This window comes from Heteronotia binoei, chromosome 7 (assembly GCF_032191835.1).
Source record: "Heteronotia binoei isolate CCM8104 ecotype False Entrance Well chromosome 7, APGP_CSIRO_Hbin_v1, whole genome shotgun sequence".
NCBI lineage: Eukaryota > Metazoa > Chordata > Lepidosauria > Squamata > Gekkonidae > Heteronotia > Heteronotia binoei.
This window is the reverse complement of record NC_083229.1, coordinates 4,435,170-4,460,204: the sequence shown is the minus strand read 5'-3', so window position 1 is coordinate 4,460,204 and position 25,035 is coordinate 4,435,170. Positions and strand designations below refer to the sequence as shown.

Genomic DNA, 25,035 nt, shown 5'->3' with positions numbered 1-25,035 from the left:
ACGGATAGTAACAGCTAGAAAAACACCCAATAGGCTCACAGCTATAATTACTGGTAAGTGTTAATACGCTGAAAAGAAAAATTCAAGGTATAATTTAACGATCGATACAGTCAAAAATTCACAAGGCGTAATACATACAATTAAATATGCATATTCTTTCAAACAGCCTGACTCGTGAGAAATACCGCAAGAAGCGGTTAAACGTCTTCAATACTACACCAAAATCCACTGTAAATGTATTGAATTTATATCAGGGGCATCGCCCTCTTCCTCGAACAAGTGGAAATGGTTTGCACCAGACATCCCACTGTTTCCCATAATGGGGCCGCAGACTGGAACGGGCTGTTTCACTACATTAAGCTTTATACAAGGTGGCAGCCGTGTTGGTCTGAAGTCGCAGAACAAAGCAGGAGTCAAGTTTCACCTTTAAGACCAACAAAGTTTTATTCAGAATGGAAGCTTTCGTGTGCTCTTTAAGCACACGTCATCAGACGAGGGGATCAGGTATTGAGGTCCACAGCAGTGACCTCAGTATTTTATATTTATATTACGCTTTGTCTGACGTTCAAACCGGGGTGCATTTCAATTGCATTTCAACGAGTCAAATTGTGCTGGCTCCTTCCAGGTGTCCAGCAACTTGGGGATCAAACCAAACATACAACCGTTGGAGTTGCATTTGCACTGGCCGGTGCTACATGGACACACCCATGGATCTCTCTTTTCCCCCCCCCCAGCCTCAAAGGGCTGCCTTCCAGGATGGAAGTACAGAGTCTTGGGCTAGAACACCACTGCAGAACTTGCATCCCCCCAGAACAAACACATGTGCAGGTGCTGGATAGAACTTTTATTACCCTAAGGACATCAGAAGAGCCCTGCTGGATCAGAAGAATAGTCCATCTAGTTCATCCTCCGGTCTCACACAGTGGCCAACTGGTTCCTCTGAAAGGCCAACAACAGGGCACAGAGCCCAAGGCCTTTTCCTGAGAAGAACATCAGAAAAGCCCTGCTGGATCAGACCAGAGAGAGTCCATCTAGTCCAGCCTCCTGTCTCACACAGGGGCCAACCAGTTCCTCTGGAGAGCCAGCAACAGGGCAGAGAGGCTGAGGCCTTCCACTGAGAAAAACATCAATAGAGCCCTGCTGGATCAGACCAGGGAGGGTCCATCTAGTCCAGCCTCCTGTCTCACACAGTGGCCAACCAGTTCCTCTGGAGGGCCAACAACAGGGCAGAGAGGCTGAGGCCTTCCCCTGAGAAGAACATCAGAAGAGCCCTGATGGGTCAGACCAGGGAGAGTCCATCTAGTCCAGTCTCCTGTCTCACACAGTGGCCAACCAGTTCCTCTGGAGGGCCAACAACAGGGCAGAGAGGCTGAGGCCTTCCCCTGAGAAGAACATCAGAAGAGCCCTGCTGGATCAGACCAGGGAGGGTCCATCTAGTCCAGCCTCCTGTCTCACACAGTGGCCAACCAGTTCCTCTGGAGGGCCAACAACAGGGCAGAGAGGCTGAGGCCTTCCCCTGAGAAGAACATCAGAAGAGCCCTGATGGGTCAGACCAGGGAGAGTCCATCTAGTCCAGTCTCCTGTCTCACACAGTGGCCAACCAGTTCCTCTGGAGGGCCAACAACAGGGCAGAGAGGCTGAGGCCTTCCCCTGAGAAGAACATCAGAAGAGCCCTGATGGGTCAGACCAGGGAGAGTCCATCTAGTCCAGTCTCCTGTCTCACACAGTAGCCAACCAGTTCCTCTGGAGGGCCAACAACAGGGCAGAGAGGCTGAGGCCTTCCCCTGAGAAGAACATCAGAAAAGCCCTGCTGGATCAGACCAGAGAGAGTCCATCTAGTCCAGCCTCCTGTCTCACACAGGGGCCAACCAGTTCCTCTGGAGGGCCAACAACAGGGCAGAGAGGCTGAGGCCTTCGCCTGAGAAGAACATCAGAAGAGCCCTGCTGGATCAGACCAGGGAGGGTCCATCTAGTCCAGCCTCCTGTCTCACACAGTGGCCAACCAGTTCCTCTGGAGGGCCAACAACAGGGCAGAGAGGCTGAGGCCTTCCCCTGAGAAGAACATCAGAAAAGCCCTGCTGGATCAGACCAGGGAGAGTCCATCTAGTCCAGCCTCCTGTCTCACACAGTGGCCAACCAGTTCCTCTGGAGGGCCAACAACAGGGCAGAGAGGCCAAGGCCTTCCCCTGAGAAGAACATCAGAAGAGCCCTGCTGGATCAGACCAGGGAGGGTCCATCTAGTCCAGCCTCCTGTCTCACACAGTGGCCAACCAGTTCCTCTGGAGGGCCAACAACAGGGCACAGAGGCTGAGGCCTTCACCTGATGAGAATGTAAGAAGACTCCAGTAGGATCAGATCAATAGTCTACCTAGTCCCGCATCCTGTCCCACACAGTGGCCAAATAGTTCCTTTGGAGGGCCAACAACACGGCATAGAGGCCTTCCTTTATTAATACTCTGAATAAAATGTAGCAAGTTTACTCAAACAGAAAATTACAACTTCTTTTAAGAAATTTTAAATAGATATTTTTAACAATTTGATATATTTAGGTGTATTAGTTGTATTCAGGGCCTAGACATGTTTAGATATCCAGCTGATGTATTTGCTGTATATTATTGTACCTGTTGACCTCAATTCTGATCTTGGATCATAATAAAAACTTGAATGTGAATAAAACTTCGTTGGTCTCAAAGGTGGACTCAAGTGTCGTTCTCCTTCTTCAGATCAACATGGCTGCCCACCAAAGCTCCCTCTAAAGTAAACTGTGACGTTCTGTGAGGAAAAATTCTACTTAGGAGCTACTGGTACTAAAGTTGTGAGCTGCTGCATAAGTTAATGTGCTCTGGGGTTATCCTTCCTGAGCTAACACAAAAATGTGTGAGCAGGAGGCTAAAAAACTGTGAACTAGTTCATGCTAACTCAGCTTAGATCAGGGGTGTCAAACTCATTTGTTATTAGAATTTGAAGATAGAAGATAATATCGGATTTATATCCCGCCCTCCACTCCGAAGAGTCTCAGAGAGGCTCACAATATCCTTTACCTTCCCCCCCCCCCCACAACAGACACCCTGTGAGGTGGGTGGGGCTGGAGAGGGCTCTCACAGCAGCTGCCCTTTCAAGGACAACTCTGCGAAAGCTCTGGCTGATCCAAGGCCATGCTAGCAGGTGCAAGTGGAGGAGTGGGGAATCAAACCTGGTTCTCCCAGATAAGAGAGCTCTGGCTGAGCCAAGGCCATTCCAGAAGCTGCAAGTGGAGGAGTGGGGAATCAAACCCGGTTCTCCCAGATAAGAGAGCTCTGGCTGACCCAAGGCCATTCCAGCAGCTGCAAGTGGAGGAGTGGGGAATCAAACCTGGTTCTCCCAGATAAGAGAGCTCTGGCTGACCCAAGGCCATTCCAGCAGCTGCAAGTGGAGGAGTGGGGAATCAAACCCGGTTCTCCCAGATAAGAGAGCTCTGGCTGACCCAAGGCCATTCCAGCAGCTGCAAGTGGAGGAGTGGGGAATCAAACCTGGTTCTCCCAGATAAGAGAGCTCTGGCTGACCCAAGGCCATTCCAGCAGCTGCAAGTGGAGGAGTGGGGAATCAAACCTGGTTCTCCCAGATAAGAGAGCTCTGGCTGACCCAAGGCCATTCCAGCAGCTGCAAGTGGAGGAGTGGGGAATCAAACCCGGTTCTCCCAGATAAGAGAGCTCTGGCTGACCCAAGGCCATTCCAGCAGGTGCAAGTGGAAGAGTGGGGAATCAAACCCGGTTCTCCCAGATAAGAGAGCTCTGGCTGACCCAAGGCCATTCCAGCAGCTGAAAGTGGAGGAGTGGGGAATCAAACCCGGTTCTCCCAGATAAGAGCGCTCTGGCTGAGCCAAGGCCATTCCAACAGCTGCAAGTGGAGGAGTGGGGGAATCAAACCCGGTTCTCCCAGATAAGAGTCCGTGCACTTAAGCACTACACCAAACTGGCTCTCCAGTTTGTTATGAGGGCCGAATCTGACATAAATGAGACCTTGTTGGGCCGGGCCATGTTGGGTTGGGCCGAACCATGTTGGGCTGGGCCATGTGTGTACCTGTTTAAGACTATGCAGCAGAGATATAAACTTTATAAAGGATACAGACAAAGACAATTACATATATATATAATAGCTTAAAACATGTTTAAAACGTTAGCACTCATTGGTCTTAAAGATGCTTCCTTTGTATCTCTCTCCCATGGGATCCAGGGAACTGGGAAAAGGAAGCTGTGGCTCTTTCCTTCCTTTCCCAGGGGACTGGCGGGGGGGGGGAGAGAAGAGCCTCCGCCAATAGAAGGAAGAGAGCCTTCACTCAGTAACTCTGCTGTGTGATTGAGAGAGCCTGGGAAAACAAGCTCTTCCTCTCCCCGCCCTTCCTCCCCAAGGGAGGAGCCTCAGCCAACTGAGAAAACAGAGGTTTTGCTCTGTAGCTCCTGTGCAACTGAGCAAGCCTTGCAAAGCAGACTGTTATGCAGAAGGAAGCAAGAGAGAGGGAGAAGGAAGCAGATGACAGCCAGTTGCTTGGGGGGGGGGGCTGGTAGGAGCCCTCTGGGGGCCTGATTCAGCCCCTGGACTACATGCTTGACACCCCTGGCTTAGAGGGAACACTGCTACCTACAAAGATCAGGAGGGACCTTTTGCAGCGAGGCGTGGATGGATGACCACCCCTTGAATCATTATTTGCAATGCCTCAGTAAACCCGACATAGCCCTTGAGAAAAGGCGCATTCGAAAGCTAAGCAAACAAGCGGGACAACTGTTGACAGACCAAAGGATTACGAGGCCCATAAGGATGTAGGCCAGAGAGTTGGAAAACATCTTGTCTCTCACACTACGGAATGCATCCAGATAAGGCAAAGACCACAGCTGCACAGGAAGAAGGTTTTGCATAAGGTGGTGAAAGTTATGGTCGGCGTAGCCCACTAACCCTCTGTAGGTTCCAAAGAAATCGTAGCTCCAGGCAGCTCAAGATAAGAAGATGATATTGGATTTATATACCGCCCACCACTCCGAATCTCAGAGTGGCTCACAATCTCCTTTATCTTCCTCCCCCACAACAGACACCCTGTGAGGTAGATGAAGATATTGGATTTATATCCCTCCCTCCACTCCGAAGAGTCTCAGAGTGGCTCACAATCTCCTTTACCTTCCTCCCCCACAATAGACACCCTGTGAGGTAGATGAAGATATTGGATTTATATCCCGCCCTCCACTCCAAAGAGTCTCAGAGCAGCTCACAATCTCCTTTACCTTCCTCCCCCACAACCGACACCCTGTGAGGTAGATGAAGATACTGGATTTATATCCCTCCCTCCACTCTGAAGAGTCTCAGAGCGGCTCACAATCTCCTTTCCCTTCCTCCCCCACAACAGACACCCTGTAAGGTAGATGAAGATATTGGATTTATATCCCTCCCTCCACTCCGAAGAGTCTCAGAGTGGCTCACAATCTCCTTTACCTTCCTCCCCCACAACAGACACCCTGTGAGGTAGATGAAGATACTGGATTTATATCCCTCCCTCCACTCTGAAGAGTCTCAGAGCGGCTCACAATCTCCTTTCCCTTCCTCCCCCACAACAGACACCCTGTAAGGTAGATGAAGATATTGGATTTATATCCCTCCCTCCACTCCGAAGAGTCTCAGAGTGGCTCACAATCTCCTTTATCTTCCTCCCCCACAACAGACACCCTGTGAGGTGGGTAGGACTGAGAGAGCTCTCCCTGAAGCTGCCCTTTCAAGGACAACTACTGAGAAAGCTATGGCTAACCCAAGACCATTCCAGCAGGTGCAAGTGGAGGGGTGGGGAATCAAACCCGGTTCTTCCAGATAAGAGTCCGCACACTTGAACACTACACCAAACTGGCTCTCCGTAACTTTCTTGCCCACCCTCCCTAATGGTGTTGGGAACCGGTGTTCCCTCTAAACTGTGAAATCTTGTGAGCAAAAATGTTACTTTGTGAGCTACTGGAATAAAGTTGTGAGTTACTGGTAATAAAACCGTCAGCTAATGCATAAATTACTGTGTTCTGGGGCCATTTTTCCTGAGCTAAGAAAAAAACCCCGTGTGAGTCAGTGGCTCAAAAACTGTGAGCTAGCTCACACTAACTCAGCGTAGAGGGAACACTGTTGGGAACCACACACTGTGGGATGGATAATTACAAGAGCTATGGCTGACCCAAGGCCATTCCAGCAGGTGCAAGTGGAGGAGTGGGGAATCAAACCCGGTTCTCCCAGATAAGAGAGCTCTGGCTGACCCAAGGCCATTCCAGAAGCTGCAAGTGGAGGAGTGGGGAATCAAACCCGGTTCTCCCAGATAAGAGAGCTCTGGCTGACCCAAGGCCATTCCAGCAGCTGCAAGTGGAGGAGTGGGGAATCAAACTCGGTTCTCCCAGATAAGAGAACTCTGGCTGACCCAAGGCCATTCCAGCAGCTGCAAGTGGAGGAGTGGGGAATCAAACCCGGTTCTCCCAGATAGAAGAGCTCTGGCTGACCCAAGGCCATTCCAGCAGCTGCAAGTGGAGGAGTGGGGAATCAAACCCGGTTCTCCCAGATAAGAGAGCTATGGCTGACCCCAGGCCATTCCAGCAGGTGCAAGTGGAGGAGTGGGGAATCAAACCCAGTTCTCCCAGATAAGAGAGCTCTGGCTGACCCAAGGCCATTCCAGCAGCTGCAAGTGGAGGAGTGGGGAATCAAACCCGGTTCTCCCAGAAAAGAGAGCTATGGCTGACCCAAGGCCATTCTAGCAGGTGCAAGTGGAGGAGTGGGGAATCAAACCCAGTTCTCCCAGATAAGAGAGCTATGGCTGACCCAAGGCCATTCCAGCAGCTGCAAGTGGAAGAGTGGGGAATCAAACCTGGTTCTCCCAGATAAGAGTCCGCGCACTTAACCACTACAACAAACTGGCTCTCTAGCACACTCTATTTAACCCTGAACTGAAAATCAGTTTAGTATAAAACCTATCACAGGATTAAAACAGACTGCTGTTAGCTGGAAATGGCTGGTTTTGTAAAGCAGCACTATCATACGTAACACGTATCAAATAACGCCAGCGAGGAGCATCCGAAAATCCAAATTGGATTAATGCGTTCTGTTTGTGAAACCTCTCTCTGCATAGTTAAGACTGTCTTTTTATAAAATAATTCCCCCGGGGATTAAATTAAGCATCTGATTAATGCGGCACCGAGGAGACTAAACGAATGTTTTCGCCGGAATGGTCCAAGGGTAATTGTTATCAGTGGGCCTTGAATTAATTCCCCCAAGATTAAAACGAGGGCCTGATTACCCAAATACGAACGAGATTAAAGCCTCTTTAAAAAGCACCCAGTGGGAAATTTTAAAAAAAAAGAACGTGGAACGCTGCAACCCTCACTGAGTAATCTTTGTGGTTTACAGCAAATCTTCGATTCAGCTGCGGACAGCTGGAGGGCAGAGAGGTATAAGCGTCTTGCAGGACAGGGAAAGAAAACACCCATTTCTATCTCCACCTTCTCCTGGGTTTGCCCTGCGCTGCTTCCTGCCTCCACGCCCATCTCTTCCTGCACAGACCTCCAGCCTTCGCTATCCGGCATCCTGTTTACAGATTGCTGGCACACGGGTACAAGCAAAAGACCACAGCCCTGTCTGACTGTAATGTCCGAGAGTAGCCATGCCGCATGTGTTATTTTACAACAAGGTAGAGAGGTGCCTGCCCAGATTGGGCCATGTCTGCCTACGCTTAAGCATCGAGACAGCGTGCGACTGCAATGAAAAAAGGCCAACGCCATGCTGGGAATTATTAGGAAGGGAATTGAAAACAAACCAGCCAGTATCATAATGCCCCTGTATAAATCGATGGTGCGGCCTCATTTGGAGTACTGTGTGCAGTTCTGGTCGCCGCACCTCAAAAAGGATATTATAGCATTGGAGAAAGTCCAGAGAAGGGCAACTAGAATGATTAAAGGGCTGGAACACCTTCCCTATGAAGAAAGGTTGAAACGCTTGGGACTCTTTAGCTTGGAGAAACGTCGACTGCGGGGTGACATGAGAGAGGTTTACAAGATTATGCATGGGATGGAGAAAGTAGAGAAAGAAGTCCTTTTCTCCCTTTCTCACAATACAAGAACTCGTGGGCATTTGATGAAATTGCTGAGCAGTCGGGTTAGAATGGATCAAAAAAAGTACTTCTTCGCCCAAAGGGTGATTAACACGTGGAATTCACTGCCACAAGAGGTGGTGGCGGCTACAAGCATAGACGGCTTCAAGAGGAGATTGGATCAACATCTGGAGCAGAGGTCCATCAGTGGCTATTAGCCACAAGGTATAGGTGGAACTCTCTATCTGGGGCAGTGATGCTTTGTATTCTTGGTGCTTGGGAGGGGCAACAGTGGGAGGGTGTCTAGTCTCCCGGCCTCACTGATGGACCTCCTGATGACACCTGGGGTTTTGGCCACTGTGTGACACAGAGTGTTGGACTGGAGGGGCCATTGGCCTGATCCAACATAGCTTCTCTTATGTTCTTATATGACTCAGAGTGTTGGACTGGATGGGCCATTGGCCTGATCCAACATGGCTTCTCTTATGTGACACAGAGCGTTGGACTGGATGGGCCACTGGCCTGATCCAACATGGCTTCTCTTATGTTCTTATGTGATACAAAGTGTTGGACTGGATGGGCCATTGGCCTGATCCAACATGGCTTCTCTTATGTGACACAGAGTGTTGGACTGGATGGGCCACTGGCCTGATCCAACATGGCTTCTCTTATGTTCTTATGTGTGACACAGAGCGTTGGACTGGAGGGGCCATTGGCCTGATCCAACATGGTTTCTCTTATGTCCTTATGCCTAGGGCAGTGATGCTCTGTATTCTTAGAGCATGGAGGGACCACAGTGTGAGGGGGGCTTCTGGAGTCATGGCCCCGACCTGGGTTTTGGCCACAAAGTGTTGGATCAGATGGGCCATGGGCCTGATCCAACATGGCTTCTCTTACGTCCTTATCACCTACTGCCTGGGACTTTGCTGGGGACTGAGCCTGGGATCTTCCACATGCCAAGCAAATCCTCTACCGTTGAGCCGCGCTCTGGCCTCCAAAAGCTCCTTTGCTTCTCTCAAGACCTGCCCAGCTTCCTTTTCCCCAGCCCACAGCTCGGTCGCGACGCCTCTGCTTTCTGAATCTCGACCAGCTGACAGAGGCGTGCCCAGACATTTGGCAGCAGCTGAGTGCTGGCGCAGGGCTGGCACAGGCTATCGTGGAGACAGATCAGCTGGGATCGGCAAGGAAAGCCATAGTCCATGCAAAGGAGGACGGCCAAGGAGGCAGGGTGGGAGCACCAGGAATGGAATGCATGCACTCATCGGGCGAGGGAAGCGAGTTCCAGCCTGCCTGGGGCCTCATGCTGATAGAGGTGGAAAACTCCGGCTGGGGCTTAACCTCCTCAGGTGATACTGCACATGGCTGAATGCTCCCTCATGCAGAAAAGAGCGACTCCCTCAAAGACAGAAAGCTAGCAGGTCAGGGAGATGACATGGCTCGCATTCTTTTTGAATGTGAGCCAGTTGGGTGTAGTGGTTAAGTGCGTGGACTCTTACCTGGGAGAACCAGGTTTGATTCCCCACTTGCAGCTGTTGGGTCAGGCCTTGGGTCAGCCACAGCTCTGGCAGAACTGTCCTTGAAAGGGCAGCTTCCATGAGAGCTCTCTCAGTCCCACCCACCTCACAGGGTGGACCTGAGGGCCAATTTGGTGTAGTGGTTAAGTGTGCGGTCTCTTATCTGGGAGAACTGGGTTTGGTTCCCCACTCCTCCTCCACTTGCACCTGCTGGAATGGCCTTTCATCAGCCATAGCTCTGGCAGAGGTTGTCCTTGAAAGGGCAGCTGCTATGAGAGTTCTCTCAACCCCACCCACCTCACAGGGTGCCTGTAGTGGGGGGAGAAGATATAGGAGATTGTAAGCCGCTCTGAGTCTCTGATTTAGAAGAAGAAAAAGTCATTGGATTTATATTCTGCCTTCCACTCAAGAGTCTCAGAGCGGCTCACAATCTCCTTTACCTTCCTCCCCCCCCCCCCCCGCAACAGACACCCTGTGAGGTAGATGAAGATATTGGATTTATATCCTGCCCTCCACTCTGAAGAGTCTCAGAACGGCTCATAATCTCCTTTCCCTTCCTCCCCCCCCCCACAACAGACACCCTGTGAGGTAGATGAAGGTATTGGATTCATATCCCGCCCTCCACTCCGAAGAGTCTCAGAGCGGCTCACAATCTCCTTTACCTTCCTTCCCCACAACAGACACCCTGTGAGGTGGGTGGGGCTGGAGAGGGCTCTCACAGCAGCTGCCCTTTCAAGGACAACCTCTGCCAGAGCTATGGCTGACCCGAGGCCATTCCAGCAGCTGCAAGTGGAGGAGCGGGGAGTCAAACCCGGTTCTCCCAGATAAGAGTCTGCACACTTCACCACTACACCAAACTTGCTTTCAGAGAGATGGGCGGGGTATAAATGGTACATGCGCCCTTGTGGTGACATTGGACCTTATCACAGTGCTATCACCATCCCTTAAATGCGGGCTTATAACTGGCTACTTGACACGCTGTGCCTTTTTCGCCGATGGTGCATTTTATTTATTGGTGATTTGTTTTTACTGTTTAACTTTAATGCAGTATTTTAACTCTGTTTTATAGCTTTGTACTGTTACTATTGTATGTTGTGATCCGCCTTGAGCCCGGTTACGGGAGAAGGCGGAATAGAAGCCCACAAAATAAAATAAAAGTCAATCAATCAATCAACCTGCAGTCATCTTCTTCTATTTCTGAGCATTCTATTCTTCAGTGCACATCGATGCGTCTTTACAAGGAGATGCATTCACTTATGAGAGCCCCCACCCTGTTGGATAGAGTGGTCCCCCAAGACACAGGATCTCAGCGGAAACTAGCAGAATTCTGTGTTAGATTCCCTCTACGGGAGGCCAGGAGTTGCTGAGCTCACCCACCTCTGCGTAGCCTCTTTTCCTGCTTTTATACCAGGTGAGTAGCCAGGTTAGTCTGGGGCAGAAATATAGTGATACTTTAGGGGTTAAAAGTCACAACTCTCCCACAAACGAATTTCAAAGGGAGCTTCCGAGGTAACGTTGCTGAATCTGAATTCACCGAGATAAGTTTATGTTTATGTTGATTTTTATAATTTTTATTGATTTTAACTACAAAGAAAAGAAGCATGAGCATAGATACAGTATAGAGGGGGAAGGGTAGATACAAAATGGGAAAGACAGAAACAAAGAAAAATACAAATATATCAGTTACAATTCTACCTCCGGATGAAATACCCAATAGTTTTCACCCACAAGCATAAAATTCTCCCCATATATTTTACCATCTTTATCTTTCATTATATCCTTTTTACTAAACTATTACTTAAAGTATAAGTCTAAACAATTCTTCGTCGACACATAAAAGTATAAAAAAATCGGATTATGCATGGGATGGAGAAGGTAGAGAAAGAAGTACTTTTCTCCCTTTCTCACAATACAAGAATTCGTGGGCATTCGATGAAATTGCTGAGCAGTCGGGTTAGAACGGATAAAAGGAGGTACATCTTCACCCAAAGGGTGATTAACATGTGGAATTCACTGCCACAGGAGGTGGCGGCGGCTACAAGCATAGCCAGCTTCAAGAGGGGATTAGATAAAAATATGGAGCAGAGGTCCATCAGTGGCTACGCTAAACTAAACCATATTGGAAGCACAGACTAACTTGTTAATTTAGCAATATCAACATTAGAGTAAACATATGAAATAACATGAAGGCACAGACTTGTTAATTTAATAATATCATCCTAGAATAAACACATGGAGCCCATATCCTTTTCCTTAACAGGCTAAGAATAAAATATAATAATTTATGTCTCAGTAGGAACAATTTCTCCAAACAAACATACTAAGAGCAGATCTGCCGGATTAAAAATAACTTTGTTGTCTGCCCTCTGTTTATATTTAATTTGATTTATACCCCGCCCTGCCCACCGAGACGGGCTTATAAGAACATAAGAGAAGCCATGTTGGATCAGGCCAATGGACCATTCAGTCCAACACTCTGTGTCACACAGTGGCCAAAAAAAACAGGTGCTACCAGGACGTCTATCACTGGGGCCAGGACACTAGAAGCCCTCCCACTGTGCCCCCCACAAGCACCAAGAATACAGAGCATCACCGCTCCAGACAGAGAGTTCCAACAATACGCTGTGGCTAATAGCCACTGATGGACCTCGGCGTAATATGTTTCTCCGATCCCCTCTTGAAGCTGTCTATGCTTGTAGCTGCCAACACCTTCTGTGGTAATTAATCCCATGTGTTAATCACCCTTTGGTTGAAGAAGTACTTCCTTTTATCTGTTCTAACTCACCGAGTGTCTTCGAGTTCTTGTCTTATAAAGGGAGAAAAGCACTTCTTTCTCTACCTTCTCTATCCCATGCATAATCTTGTAAACCTTTGTTATGTCACCCCCTCAATCTCCAAGCTAAAGAGCCCCAAGCGCTTTAACCTTTCTTCACAGGAAAGAGTTTCAACCCTTTAATCATTCTAGTTGCCCTTTAACACCGTCTCACATGAAAGCATGGAGCTGCCTTATACTGAATAAGATCTTTGAGTACTGTCTGGCTGTGGACCTCCAGGGTCCCAGGCTGAGGTCTTTCCTGTCACCTCCTGCCTGATCCTTTTAACTGGAGATGCCGGGGATTGAACCTGGGACCTTCTGCACACAAAACAGAGGCTCTACCCCTGAGCCACAGCCCCTGTCATATCCATATGTTTCTCCAATCCAAGGATTCTTGACGTGTTTAAGAAAAATGGAACTTGCACGCCCTTAGCCATAGGATCAGCACTGGGGGAAGGATTCTGGCTTTTTTGCTGAGGTGCGTAGCCAGCTTCAAGAGGGGGTTAGATAAAAATATGGAGCTAAGCCTTTGCACAAAGAAGCAAACAAAAGGGAGCAGCTGCCTGCCAAAGATTGCCTGGAAGCAACCAAGGTGTGTTCGGGAGCTCCAGTCTGTGGGTCACCTGTACAGAGGGGAAACACCCGCTACACTCACCTGCCTTCTCTCGATCTGTCCATCAGGTCAAACTGTTTCCGCAGCCACCTAAGGGAAGAGCAGAGAGTGAAATCTTAGGCTCGCACAGATGACAAAACCAGTGTTCTCTCTAAGCTGAGTTAGTGTGAGCCAGCTTAAAGTTTTTTAGCCTTCAGCTCACACATTTTTGTCTTAGCTCAGGAAGGAGGGCCCCAGAGCACACTAATTTATGCAGTAGCTTTTAACTTTAAACGCCAGTAGCTCACAAAGTAAAAGAGCCCTGGGATGCAGAGTGGTAAAGCTGCCGTACTGCAGTCAGAGCCCTCTGCTCACGACCTGAGTTTGATCCTGGCGGAAGCTGGGTTCAGGTAGGCGGCTCCAGGTTGACTCGGCCTTCCATCCTTCCAAGGTTGGTCAAACGAGTCCCCAGCTTGCTGGGGGGAAAGCATAGATGACTGGGGAAGGCAAGGGCAAACCACCCCGTCAAAAGTCTGCCGTGAAAACGTCGTGATGTGACGTCACCCCAGAGTCGAAAACGACTGGTGCTTGCACAGGGGACTACCTTTACCTTTTAGCTCACAAACTAGAATTTTTGCTCACAAGACTCCCCAGCTCAGAGGGGGCACTGCTCCCCACCCCAGCATTCTGAATTTCCACCTTGTTCAGGCCCCATATTTTCAAGCTGCCTTCTCCAGCCATGGGGGTTAGAAACTTTCTTTGGGGAGGAAAAACCCCAGGAAGCCAGAATTAAGTTGGCTCCAAGTCCCGAAATCTTTTATTGCAACACAGCATTTGTGCTCCAGTGTTTCGCCACTCTGTGAAAGATGTTTCTGAGGAGGGAAAGGAAAAACACCCACATTCCTGAGATGCTTGTTCCCAAGAGAGTTAGCCAAATCGGGCTGTCTCTCCACCCCTGTCACGGATGTTTCCGTACGCCAGGAAGGGATTGGCTGCAGGGCTGAGAGAGCAGAACCCTGGGAGAGCTGTGGAGGGGTAAGATCCAGAGGAGTTAGTTGTTAGTCTGTTGCTGCAAAACAGTAAAGAGTCCAGTAGCACCTTTAAGCAGTGTTCCCTCTAACCTGAGTTACTGTCAGTTAGCTCACAGTTTTTTAGACTCTGGCTCACACATTTTTGTCTTAGCTCAGGAAGGACGGCCCGAGAGCAAACTGATTTACGCAGAAGCCAAATCGCTTGCTCACAGCTTGAATACCAGGAGCTGACAAAGTAGAATTTTTGCTCACAAGACTCCACAGCTTAGAGGGAGCACTGCCTTTATGAACATATGAAGCTGCCTTATACTGAATCAGACCCTCGGTCCATCAAAGTCAGTCTTGTCTTCTCAGACTGGCAGCGGCTCTCCAGGGTCTCAAGCTGAGGTTTTTCACACCTATTTGCCTGGACCCTTTTTGGGAGATGCCGGGGATTGAACCTGCGACCTTTTGCTTCCCAAGCAGATGCTCTACCACTGAGCCACTGTCCCTCCCACTAAACAAATTTTATTGTGAGAGAAACAAATTTTATTGTGGTGTAAGCTTTCCAGAAACTGTCTTCGTCAGATGCAAAATCAGACCTGACAAAGAGAGTGGTGTTTCTCGAAAGCTTATGCTACAATAAAATCTGTTAGTCTTAAAGGTGCTACCGGGTTCATTGCTACTGTGGAGGGTTAAGGAAATCAGGGCAGAGAATCACAGTTGTCGTCACCAGGAGAGATTGCTAAGATGCAAAAACCACTGTGCATAATGCACTTCAAAAAATTATGCGACACACATTTTTTTTCTTAGAATCAGAGTTGGAAGGGACTTCCAGGGTCATCTAGTCCAACCCCCTTCATGATGCAGGAAACTCACAGACCCCTCCCCCTAAATTCATAGGATCGTCATTGCAGTCAGATGGCCATCTAGCCTCTGTTGAAAAACCTCCAAGGAAGGAGAGCCCACCACCTCCTGAGGAAGCCTGTTCCACTGAGGAACTGCTCTAACGGTCAGGAAGTTCTTCCTAATGTTGACCCGGAAACTCTTTTGATTTAATTTCAACCCATTGGTTCTGATCCTACCTTCTGGGGCCACAGAAAACAATTCCACACCATCCTCTATAGGACAGCCGTTCAAGTCCTTGAAGATGGGGATCATATTACCTCTCAGCCGCCTCCTCTCCAGGCTAAACATCCCCAGCTCCTTCAACCTTTCCTCATAGGACTTGGTCTCCAGACCTCTCACCATCTTCATCGCCCTCCTCTGGACCCGTTCCAGCTTGTCTAGATCCTTCTTAAAATGTGGTGCCCCAAACTGAACACTCCAGATGAGGTCTTGCCAGAGCAGAGTCAAACGACACCATCACATTACCAGGAGAGAAGCAGAGTCTAAGACTGTGGGCGGAGGGGGGGGAATCCAGGGATGCTAAAGGCAAAGTGGAGGATTTCATTCACATGAGCAGAGGTTGGCTGGGTCCTGCGTGGAATGAACAGCAGCTAATTCTGCGCTCTACACGCCTGGCTTCTGCCGCAGAAATCCGCCTTTTCAGGCTCTCGCTTACCTTTCGATCAGGAGTGGGGTGGGTGCCCGCTGCGTGTCCATCACCAGCCAGTTCAGGCCTGCTATCCACAGGTTGACGTCATCTTCGGAGAAGGCTGAAAGGGAGCAGTATAAGTCAATCAGAAAGGAAGAAGAAGAAGACATTGGATTTATATCCAGCCTTATAAGCTGAATCTCAGAGTCTGAGCGGTCACAGTCTCCTTTACCTCCTCCCCCACAACAAACACCCTGTGAGGTGGGTGGGGTTGAGAGAGCTCCGGTAGAAGCTGCCCTTTCAAGGACAACTCCTACAAGAGCTCTGGCTGACCCAAGGCCATTCCAGCAGCTGCAAGTGGAGGAGTGGGGAATCAAAGAATAAGATATTGGATTTATATCCTGCCCTGTACTCTGACTCTCAGAGCAGCCACAATCTCCTTTACCTTCCCTCCCCACAACAGACACCCTGTGAGGTGGGTGGGGTTTGCTCTACCACTGAGCCACCGTCCCTCCCCTAAATTTTGGTTTTATATCCCACCCTATACTCTGAATCTCAAGAGTCTCAGAGCGGTCACAATCTTCTCTACCTTCCCCCCCACCCCATAACAAACACCCTGTGAGGTAGGTGGGGCTGAGAGTGCTTTTACAGCAGCTTCTCTTTCAAGGACAGCTTCTATGAAGGCTATGGCTGACCCGAGGCCATCTCAGCAGGTGCAAGTGGAGGAGTGGGGAATCAAACCCGGTTCTCCCAGATAAGAGTCCATGCACTTAACCGCTACACCAAACTGGCTCTCACACAGAATAAACATCAGATGTTAGAGAGCCACAAGACATGAATGTCAGATGTTGGAAGGAAGGAACTCTCTGTGTGGGGCAGTGATGCTCTGTATTCTTGGTGCTGTATTCTTGGTGCTTGGGGGGGGGGGCACAGTGCGAGAGCCAGTTTGGTGTAGTGGTTAAGTGTGCGGACTCTTATCTGGGAGAACCGGGTTTGATTCCCCACTCCTCCACTTGCACATGCTGGAATGGCCTTGGGTCAGCCATAGCTCTGGCAGAGGTTGTCCTTGAAGGGGCAGCTGCTGTGAGAGCCCTCTCAGCCCCACCCACCTCACAGGGTGTCTGTTGTGGGGGAGGAAGGGAAAGGAGATTGTGAGCCGCTCTGAGACTCTTCGGAGTGGAGGGTGGGATATAAATCCAACATCTTCTTCTTCTAGCGTCTTGGCCCCACTGGTGGACCTCCTGATGGCGCCTGGGTTTTTTGGCCACTGTGTGACACAGAGTGTTGGACTGGATGGGCCACTGGCCTGATCCAACATGCCTTCTTTTTTATCATCCATCCATCCATCCATCCATCCATCCATCCATCATCTATCTATCTATCTATCTATCTATCTATCTATCTATCTATCTATCTATCTATCTATCTATCTATCTATCTATCTATCTATCTTTTAATTTACGTTATATTTATATCCCACCCATTCTATGCAGACTCAAGGCAGCTAACAGCATAAAATACACAAGAAACAATAAGCAATATTAAAACAATAAAACAAACAAATAAATTGCAATGGTGCTACTCTGATGCTCTTATGATTTGTCTTTGGCAGATATCAATGCAATACAAAGTATTGTTCTAATACCATCCCCAAACCAATGCTCTTGTCTTAGGGAAATACAGTGCATGCTGCTGCAAAGGAAAGGAGAGGCATTTTCTAAGGTGTGGGGGGGAAATGCAGAGATATGGAAGTCTTCATGTCCACCACACCACTCGAGCCCTGCTTTAATTGTGATGGTCATGGAGGCAAAACCACCCACTCCCCTCTGGGAGTCTGCACGAGCACGGAGCCTCATGCCAAACTGGGAAGCTACCTGCCCAAATCAGGTACAATTGTGCAAGTTCAAAGCTACAGCTGCTCAGTGTGTGCAGGGTGCAAAGTCTCCCAGGCTTTGGCTTCCTGTCAGCATCACACGGAAAGCCAGCTTCAGAACTAGAGACAGGTGCCACGCGCCCCGTGGCCAGTGAGTCACAAGACGTTGTTTGTATTGGCCAGCGGCCACAGCTAGACACAAAGGAGGGAAAACATCACCTTTTACATTCCAGAACCCAGACCAAGCAACCTGTGCACAAGTGCCATCTAGTCGCTTTCAAATTAGGGTGACACAATATATTAATGACCTCCAAAATGTCCCATCGTTATGAGGCTTGCTCAGGTCTTGTCGACTGAGGGCCTTCGTGGCTTCCTCAGATAAGTCCATCCATCTCCTGTTGGTCCTTCCGCACTTCCTGCTACCTTCCGCACCTCCTGCTACTTGCCACACTTCCTGCTACCTTCCACACTTCCTGCTACTTGCCACACTTCCTGCTACCTTCCACACTTCCTGCTACCTTCCACACTTCCTGCTACCTTCCACACTTCCTGCTACTTTCCACACCTCCTTCTACCTTCCGCACCTCCTGCTACCTTCCGCACTTCCTGCTACTTTCCGCACTTCCTGCTACTTTCCGCACCTCCTGCTACTTTCCGCACCTCCTGCTACTTTCCGCACCTCCTGCTACTTTCCGCACCTCCTGCTACCTTCCGCACCTCCTGCTACCTTCCACACTTCCTGCTACCTTCCACACTTCCTGCTACTTTCCACACTTCCAGCTACCTTCCACACTTCCTGCTGCTTTCCACACTTCCTGCTACTTTCCACACTTCCTGCTACTTTCCACACTTCCAGCTACCTTCCACACTTCCTGCTACCTTCCACACTTCCTGCTACTTTCCACACTTCCTGCTACCTTCCACACTTCCAGCTACCTTCCACACTTCCTGCTACTTGCCACACTTCCTGCTACTTTCCACACTTCCTGCTACCTTCCACACTTCCTGCTACCTTCCACACTTCCTGCTACTTTCCACACTTCCTGCTACTTTCCACACTTCCTGCTACCTTCAGCTTTTCGTGGCATTCTTGTCTTTTCCAACTCTTGGTTTCTCATAACGTGACCCAGGGCTTTTTTTTTTTTTTTGTAGCAGGAACTCCTTTGCATGTTAGGCCACACACCCCTGATGTAGCCAATCCTCCTGGAAGAGGCTGCATGAACTGCACTGGCTACCAGTTATTTACCGGATTCGTTACAAAGTGCTGGTCATTACCTTTAAAGCCCTATATGGCCGAGGACCTGCCTACCTTAGGGACCGTCTCTCCCCACATGAACCCCAGAGAGCACTGAGGTCAGCAGGGAAGAACCTGCTGACTATCCCCGGGCCAAAAGAGGTAAAACTTCAAAGTACCCGTACCCGGGCTTTCTCTGTTATGGCTCCACAGCTGTGGAATCAACTTCCAGAAGAAATGCGGGCCCTGCGGGACTTTGAACAATTCCGCAGGGCCTGCAAGACCACCTTGTTCCGAATGGCCTTCACTGACCAGAACTGCTAAGTAAGTTCGCCATCTAGGTAACAGCACAAAATATTAATTTTACTGTTTTTAGAATTTTAATAGATTTTAATTAATTGTAGTTTAAAATGTTGTACTGTACAATGTATATTGAATTTTGTTGTTAGCCGCCCCGAGCCTGCTTCAGCAGGGATGGCGGGATATAAATAAAAGGTGATTGATTGATTGATTGATTGATTGATTGATTGGAGCTTATAGTTGGGCCTGTACGAAGAGGGGTGTGTGGCCTAACGTGCAAAGGGGGTCAGGAAGCAAAGTTTCTGAAGGAGGACGGACAAAAAAGGAAGGTGTCAGCCATCGCTGTCCTTAATGGAAAGCCTGGCGGAACATCTCTGCCTTACAGGCACTGCGGAACTGCAAAGGGACCCGCAGGGCTCGGATGTCATCTGGTAGAGAGTTCCACCAGGATGAGGCCAGGACAGAAAAGGTCCTGGCCCCAGTCGAGTAGGCGGATCACCAGCAGATTCTACTAAAGAGCGTTACGCTGCGCCATGCTGTGCTAGAATTCCAATGGGGCCCGTAGGTTTGGGGAACCTCTGGTATAGGATTAGCCTCTCCTCTCTCCATAGCCGTTTCCCCATTACTGACCCGCCAAACTCAGGGTCTTCAGCCTGAAGTCCATCCCATACAAGATGATGAAACACAAAGCAGAGTCCAGCTTCCGGGCATCTTCTGGGTATCGTTCAAAATCCCGGGAATTCTTCCCTGGCCGGATCTCTTTGATTTCCCCGAATATCCACTGCAAGACAAAGAAGAACAGGGAAAACACATTAATGTTTGTTTAAGAGGATCTGAAAGGGTTACAGTCAAAACCTTAACCTTCTCAGAATGACACCCCAAGCCTTAAGAACATAAGAGAAGCCATGTTGGATCAGCCCAATGGCCCATCCAGTCCAACACTCTGTGTCACACTTAAAAGAAGCCATGTTGGATCAGGCCAATGGCCCATCCAGTCCAACACTCTGTGTCACATAAGAACATAAGAGAAGCCATGTTGGATCAGGCCAATGGCCCCTCCAGTCCAACACTCTGTGTCACATAAGAACATAAGAGACGCTATGTTGGATCAGGCCAATGGCCCCTCCAGTCCAACACTCTGTGTCACACATAAGAACATAAGAGAAGCCATGTTGGATCAGGCCAGTGGCCCATCCAGTCCAACACTCTATGTCACATAAGAACATAAGAGAAGCCATGTTGGATCAGGCCAATGGCCCCTCCAGTCCAACACTCTGTGTCACATAAGAACATAAGAGACGCTATGTTGGATCAGGCCAATGGCCCCTCCAGTCCAACACTCTGTGTCACATAAGAACATAAGAGACGCTATGTTGGATCAGGCCAATGGCCCCTCCAGTCCAACACTCTGTGTCACACATAAGAACATAAGAGAAGCCATGTTGGATCAGGCCAGTGGCCCATCCAGTCCAACACTCTATGTCACATAAGAACATAAGAGAAGCCATGTTGGATCAGGCCAATGGCCCCTCCAGTCCAACACTCTGTGTCACATAAGAACATAAGAGACGCTATGTTGGATCAGGCCAATGGCCCCTCCAGTCCAACACTCTGTGTCACACATAAGAACATAAGAGAAACCATGTTGGATCAGGCCAGTGGCCCATCCAGTCCAACACTCTATGTCACATAAGAACATAAGAGAAACCCTGTTGGATCAGGGCCAATGGCCCATCCAGTCCAACACTCTGTGTCACACAGTGGCCAAAAAAACCAGGTGCCATCAGGAGGTCCACCAGTGGGGCCAGGACACTAGAAGCGCTCTCACTGTTCCCCCCCCCAAACACCAAGAATACAGAGCATCACTGCCCCAGACATAAGAACATAAGAGAAGCCATGTTGGATCAGGCCAATGGCCCATTCAGTCCAACACTCTGGGTCACACAGTGGCTAAAAAAACCAGGTGCCATCAGGAGGTCCACCAGTGGGGCTAGGACACTAGAAGCCCTCCCAGTGTTGCCCTCCCCCCAAGCACCAAGAATATACAGCATCACTTGCCCCAGACAGAGAGTTCCATCAATACCCATAAGAACATTAGAACATAAGAGAAGCCATGTTGGATCAGGCCAATGGCCCATCCAGTCCAACACTCTGTATCACACAGTGGCCAAAATTTATACACACACACACACATATTTACACACTGTGGCTAATAGCCACTGATGGACCTCTGTTCCATATTTTTATCTAAACCCCTCTTGAAGGTGGCTATGCTTGTAGCTGCCACCACCTCCTGTGGCAGTGAATTCCACATGTTAATCAGCCTTTGGGTGAAGAAGTACCTCCTTTTATCCGTTCTAACCCGACTGCTCAGCAATTTCATCAAATGCCCACGAGTTCTTGTATTGTGAGAAATGGAGAAAAGGACTTCTTTCTCTACCCTCTCCATCCCATGCAGAATGTTGTAAACCTCTATCATCCCGCAGTCGACGTTTCTCCAAGCTAAAGAGCCCCAAGCGTTTTAACCTTTCTTCATAGGGAAAGTGTTCCAAACCTGTAATCATTCTAGTTGCCCTTTTCTGCCCTTTTTCCAATGCTTTAATATCCTTAAAGCCCTATATGGTCGTGGACCTGCCTACCTGAAGGACCGTCTCTCCCCATACGAACCCCAGAGAGAACTGAGATCAGCGGGAAAGAACCAACTGACTATCCCCAGGCCGAAGGAGGCAAAATTAAAGAATACTCGTATACAGGCCTTCTCTATTGAGGCTCCCGGAAGAAGTGCGGGGCCTGCGGAGCCTTGAACAGTTCTGCAGGGCCTGCAAGACCATCCTCTTCAGGAGGGCCTTTACCTGATTGAATACTGATGTATTTGCCTTAAGTGATTTCTGCCATCATACTTACGTTTAACAGAATAGCACCCGAAATGTTAATTTAAAATTGGAATGTTTTAAGTTGATTGCTGATTTTAAATTTATGTATAACCTATTGTATGGATTGATATGCTGTTAGCCGCCCTGAGCCTGCTTCGGCGGGGAGGGCGGGATATAAATAAAATGTTGTTGTTATTATTATTGTTGTTGTTGTTATTTTTGAGGTGCGGTGACCAGAACTGCACACAGTATTCCAAATGAGACCGCACCATCGATTTATACAGGGGAATTATGATACTGGTTGATTTGTTTTCAATTCCCTTCCTAATAATACCCAGCATGGCGTTGGCCTTTTTGATTGCAATCGCACACTGTCTTGACATTTTCAGTGAGTTCTCTACCACGACCCCAAGATCTCTCTCGGTCAGTCTCTGCCAGTTCACACCCCATCAACTTGTATTTGCAGCTGGGATTCTTGGCCCCAATGTGCATTACTTTGCACTTGGCCACAATGAACCTCATCTGCCACGTTGACGCCCACTCACCCAGCCTCAACAGATCCCTTTGGAGTTCCTCACAATCCTCTCTGGTTCTTACCACCTTGAACAATTTAGCGTCATCCGCAAACTTGGCTACTTCACTGCTCACTCCCAACTCCAAATCATTTATGAACAAGTTAAAGAGCATGGGACCCAGTACTGAGCCCTGCGGCACCCCACTGCTTACCGTCCTCCACTGCGAAGACTGCCCATTTATACTCACTCTCTGCTTCCTATTAATTAGCCAGTTTTTGATCCACGAGAGGACTCGTCATTTTACCCCATGACTATTGAGCTTACTAAGGAGCTTCTGATGAGGAACCTTATCAAAAGTTTTCTGGAAGTCAAGGTAAACAGCCTCTATTGGGTCCCCCTTGTCCGCATGCTTGTTCATCTCCTCAAGGAACACTAACAGATTAGTGAGACAAGATCTTCTCTTACAGAACCCATGCTAAGTCCTCCTCAATAGCTTTTGTTCATCAATTCTCTCCTTAATAACAGTTTCCATCAACTTCCCTGGTATTGAAGTCAGACTGACTGGCCTGTAATTTCCCGGATCTCCTCTGGAACCCTTTTTAAAGATGGGGGTGCCATTAGGTACCTTCCAGTCCTCAGGAGGCAGATTTTAATGAAAGATTACATATTTTTGTTAGGAGTTCCAGAAGTTCACCTTTGAGTTCTTTCAGGACTCTTGGATGTATGCCACCTGGACCTGGTGATCTATCAGTTTTTAAATTGTCTATCAATCATAGGACCTCCTTTCTCATCACCTCACTATGACTCAGGTCAACTTTGCCCTCCTCCATCAGAGGTGAGATGGGGAGGCAAGCCGAGGACGGCTGTCCTGAAATGGCACTACAAATATTTGCTTAGCACCAGGTTTGTTATCTTTTAGCTGCCGCACCAAAATGGTTTTATTTTCCTGAACTTTTAAAGGGTTGCACTCTCTACAGGGGTTTTACACACACTCACACATTCCTAGTGCCAATATTGCAACTAAATAAAAATTTAAGTTCTTATGAACAGTTCCCTTACAAAGTCTTTTCTGCCTTTAATGTTGTGCATTCAACAGGTGCAGCTCACTCTGCCTTTTGAGATGCAGATGAGAAAACTCTACCTGTTGATTTTTTGCCTGTCACTCAGCCACTAAAAGGGGAAAGTCTCCCTGGGTCACACATGTGTTCAATTTAAGGTTGCCAACTCCAGGTTGGGAAATTCCTGGAGATTTGGGGGTGGGGCCTGGGGATCATGTGATCTGGGGAGAAGAGAGAGCTCAGCAGGGTGTGTTGCCATATTCATCCAAAGCTGCCATGATAAGGGGGGGGGGGACCTTGTAACCTGGAGATCAGTTATAATTCCAGGAGATCTGCAGGCTCCTACCCTGGGGGATGAGTTCATTACTGCTCAACAGTCAAGCATCAACAGGACACGTGAAAGGTCATCCTTGTAAAGTGCTACACAAATGTGGAAATCATTCAGCCCAATTCACACCCAGAACATCACAGAATTGTACTTGGAGACAAGAACTGTCTCTGTTCCAGTTGCCACCACTGGCCCCCAGTAGAATCATAGAGTTGGAAGGGAGCTCCACGGTCATCTAGTCCAACCCCCTGCACAATGCAGGAAACTCACAAACACTTCCTCCTAAATTCACAGGATCCTCATCGCTGTCAGATGGCCATCTAGCCTCTGTTTAAAGACCTCCAAGGAAGGAGAGCCACCACCTCCTGAGGAATCATAGAGTCATAGAGTTGGAAGGTACCTCCAGGGTCATCTAGTCCAACCCCCTGCACAATGCAGGAAACTCACAAATACCTCCCCCTAAATTCACAGGATCTTCATTGCTGTCAGATGGCCATCTAGCCTCTGTTTAAAAACCTCCAAGGAAGGAGAGCCCACCACCTCCCAAGGAGGAAGCCTGTTCCACTGAGTAATCACTCTAACGGTCAGGAAGTTCTTCCTAATGTTGAGCCGGAAACTCTTTGGATTTAATTTCAACCCACTAGTTCTGGTCCTATCTTCCGGGGCCACACAAAACAATTCCACACCATCCTCTAGATGACAGCCCTTAAAGGACTTGAGGATGGCGATCCTATCACCTCTCAGCCACCTCCTCTCCAGGCTAAACATGCCCAGCCCCTTCAACCTTTCCTCATAGGACTTGGCCTCCAGACCCCTCACCATCTCCGTCACCCTCCTCTGGACCCATTCCAGCTTGTCTATATCCTCCTTAAAATACACATCTCTCCTCAGAGTAAACACCTTTCCGCAGGTCAGGCTTCAAGCGTGGCCAAGGAGGTTGCCTCGGTAACACCAGGACTCTGTCCGTATACTTGAGGATGTCACCCACTTGTGTTCACTGGACAAGTGAATTTCTGCTCTGAAGGGGCAGCTCTCTCTACCTTCAAAATGCAGATGAGAAAACTCAACCTGTTGAGTTTTTGCCTGTCATTCAGCCAAGGGCAAAGTTCTTCTTTTTGGTGGGGGACGATGAACTTGGCATGGGAATGACAGGACTAGACAGCTCAATTTTTGTGGCCTTTGCATGCTAGCTCAGAAGAAATGCCTGAGAGACCAGAATCCCCTGGGGGAAGCTGTTGCATTTTGCAGGCCCAGAAGTCTGTGAAAACCACATATGCCTCAATCCCCTCACAGCACCATCCTCCTGAAGGCC

At 48.8% G+C, this 25,035-nt stretch overlaps 1 protein-coding gene across 1 annotated transcript in view; it reads right to left on the bottom strand.

The window, feature by feature from the left end:
* Nucleotides 1–25,035, bottom strand: part of LOC132574915 (1-phosphatidylinositol 4,5-bisphosphate phosphodiesterase gamma-1-like) — a 156,741-nt gene that overhangs the window by 80,314 nt on the left and 51,392 nt on the right. Inside the window, 4 exon segments of the mRNA XM_060243165.1 lie at nt 13,059–13,106; nt 15,570–15,663; nt 19,580–19,718; nt 19,720–19,730. Coding sequence (XP_060099148.1) covers nt 13,059–13,106; nt 15,570–15,663; nt 19,580–19,718; nt 19,720–19,730 — 292 coding nt within the window.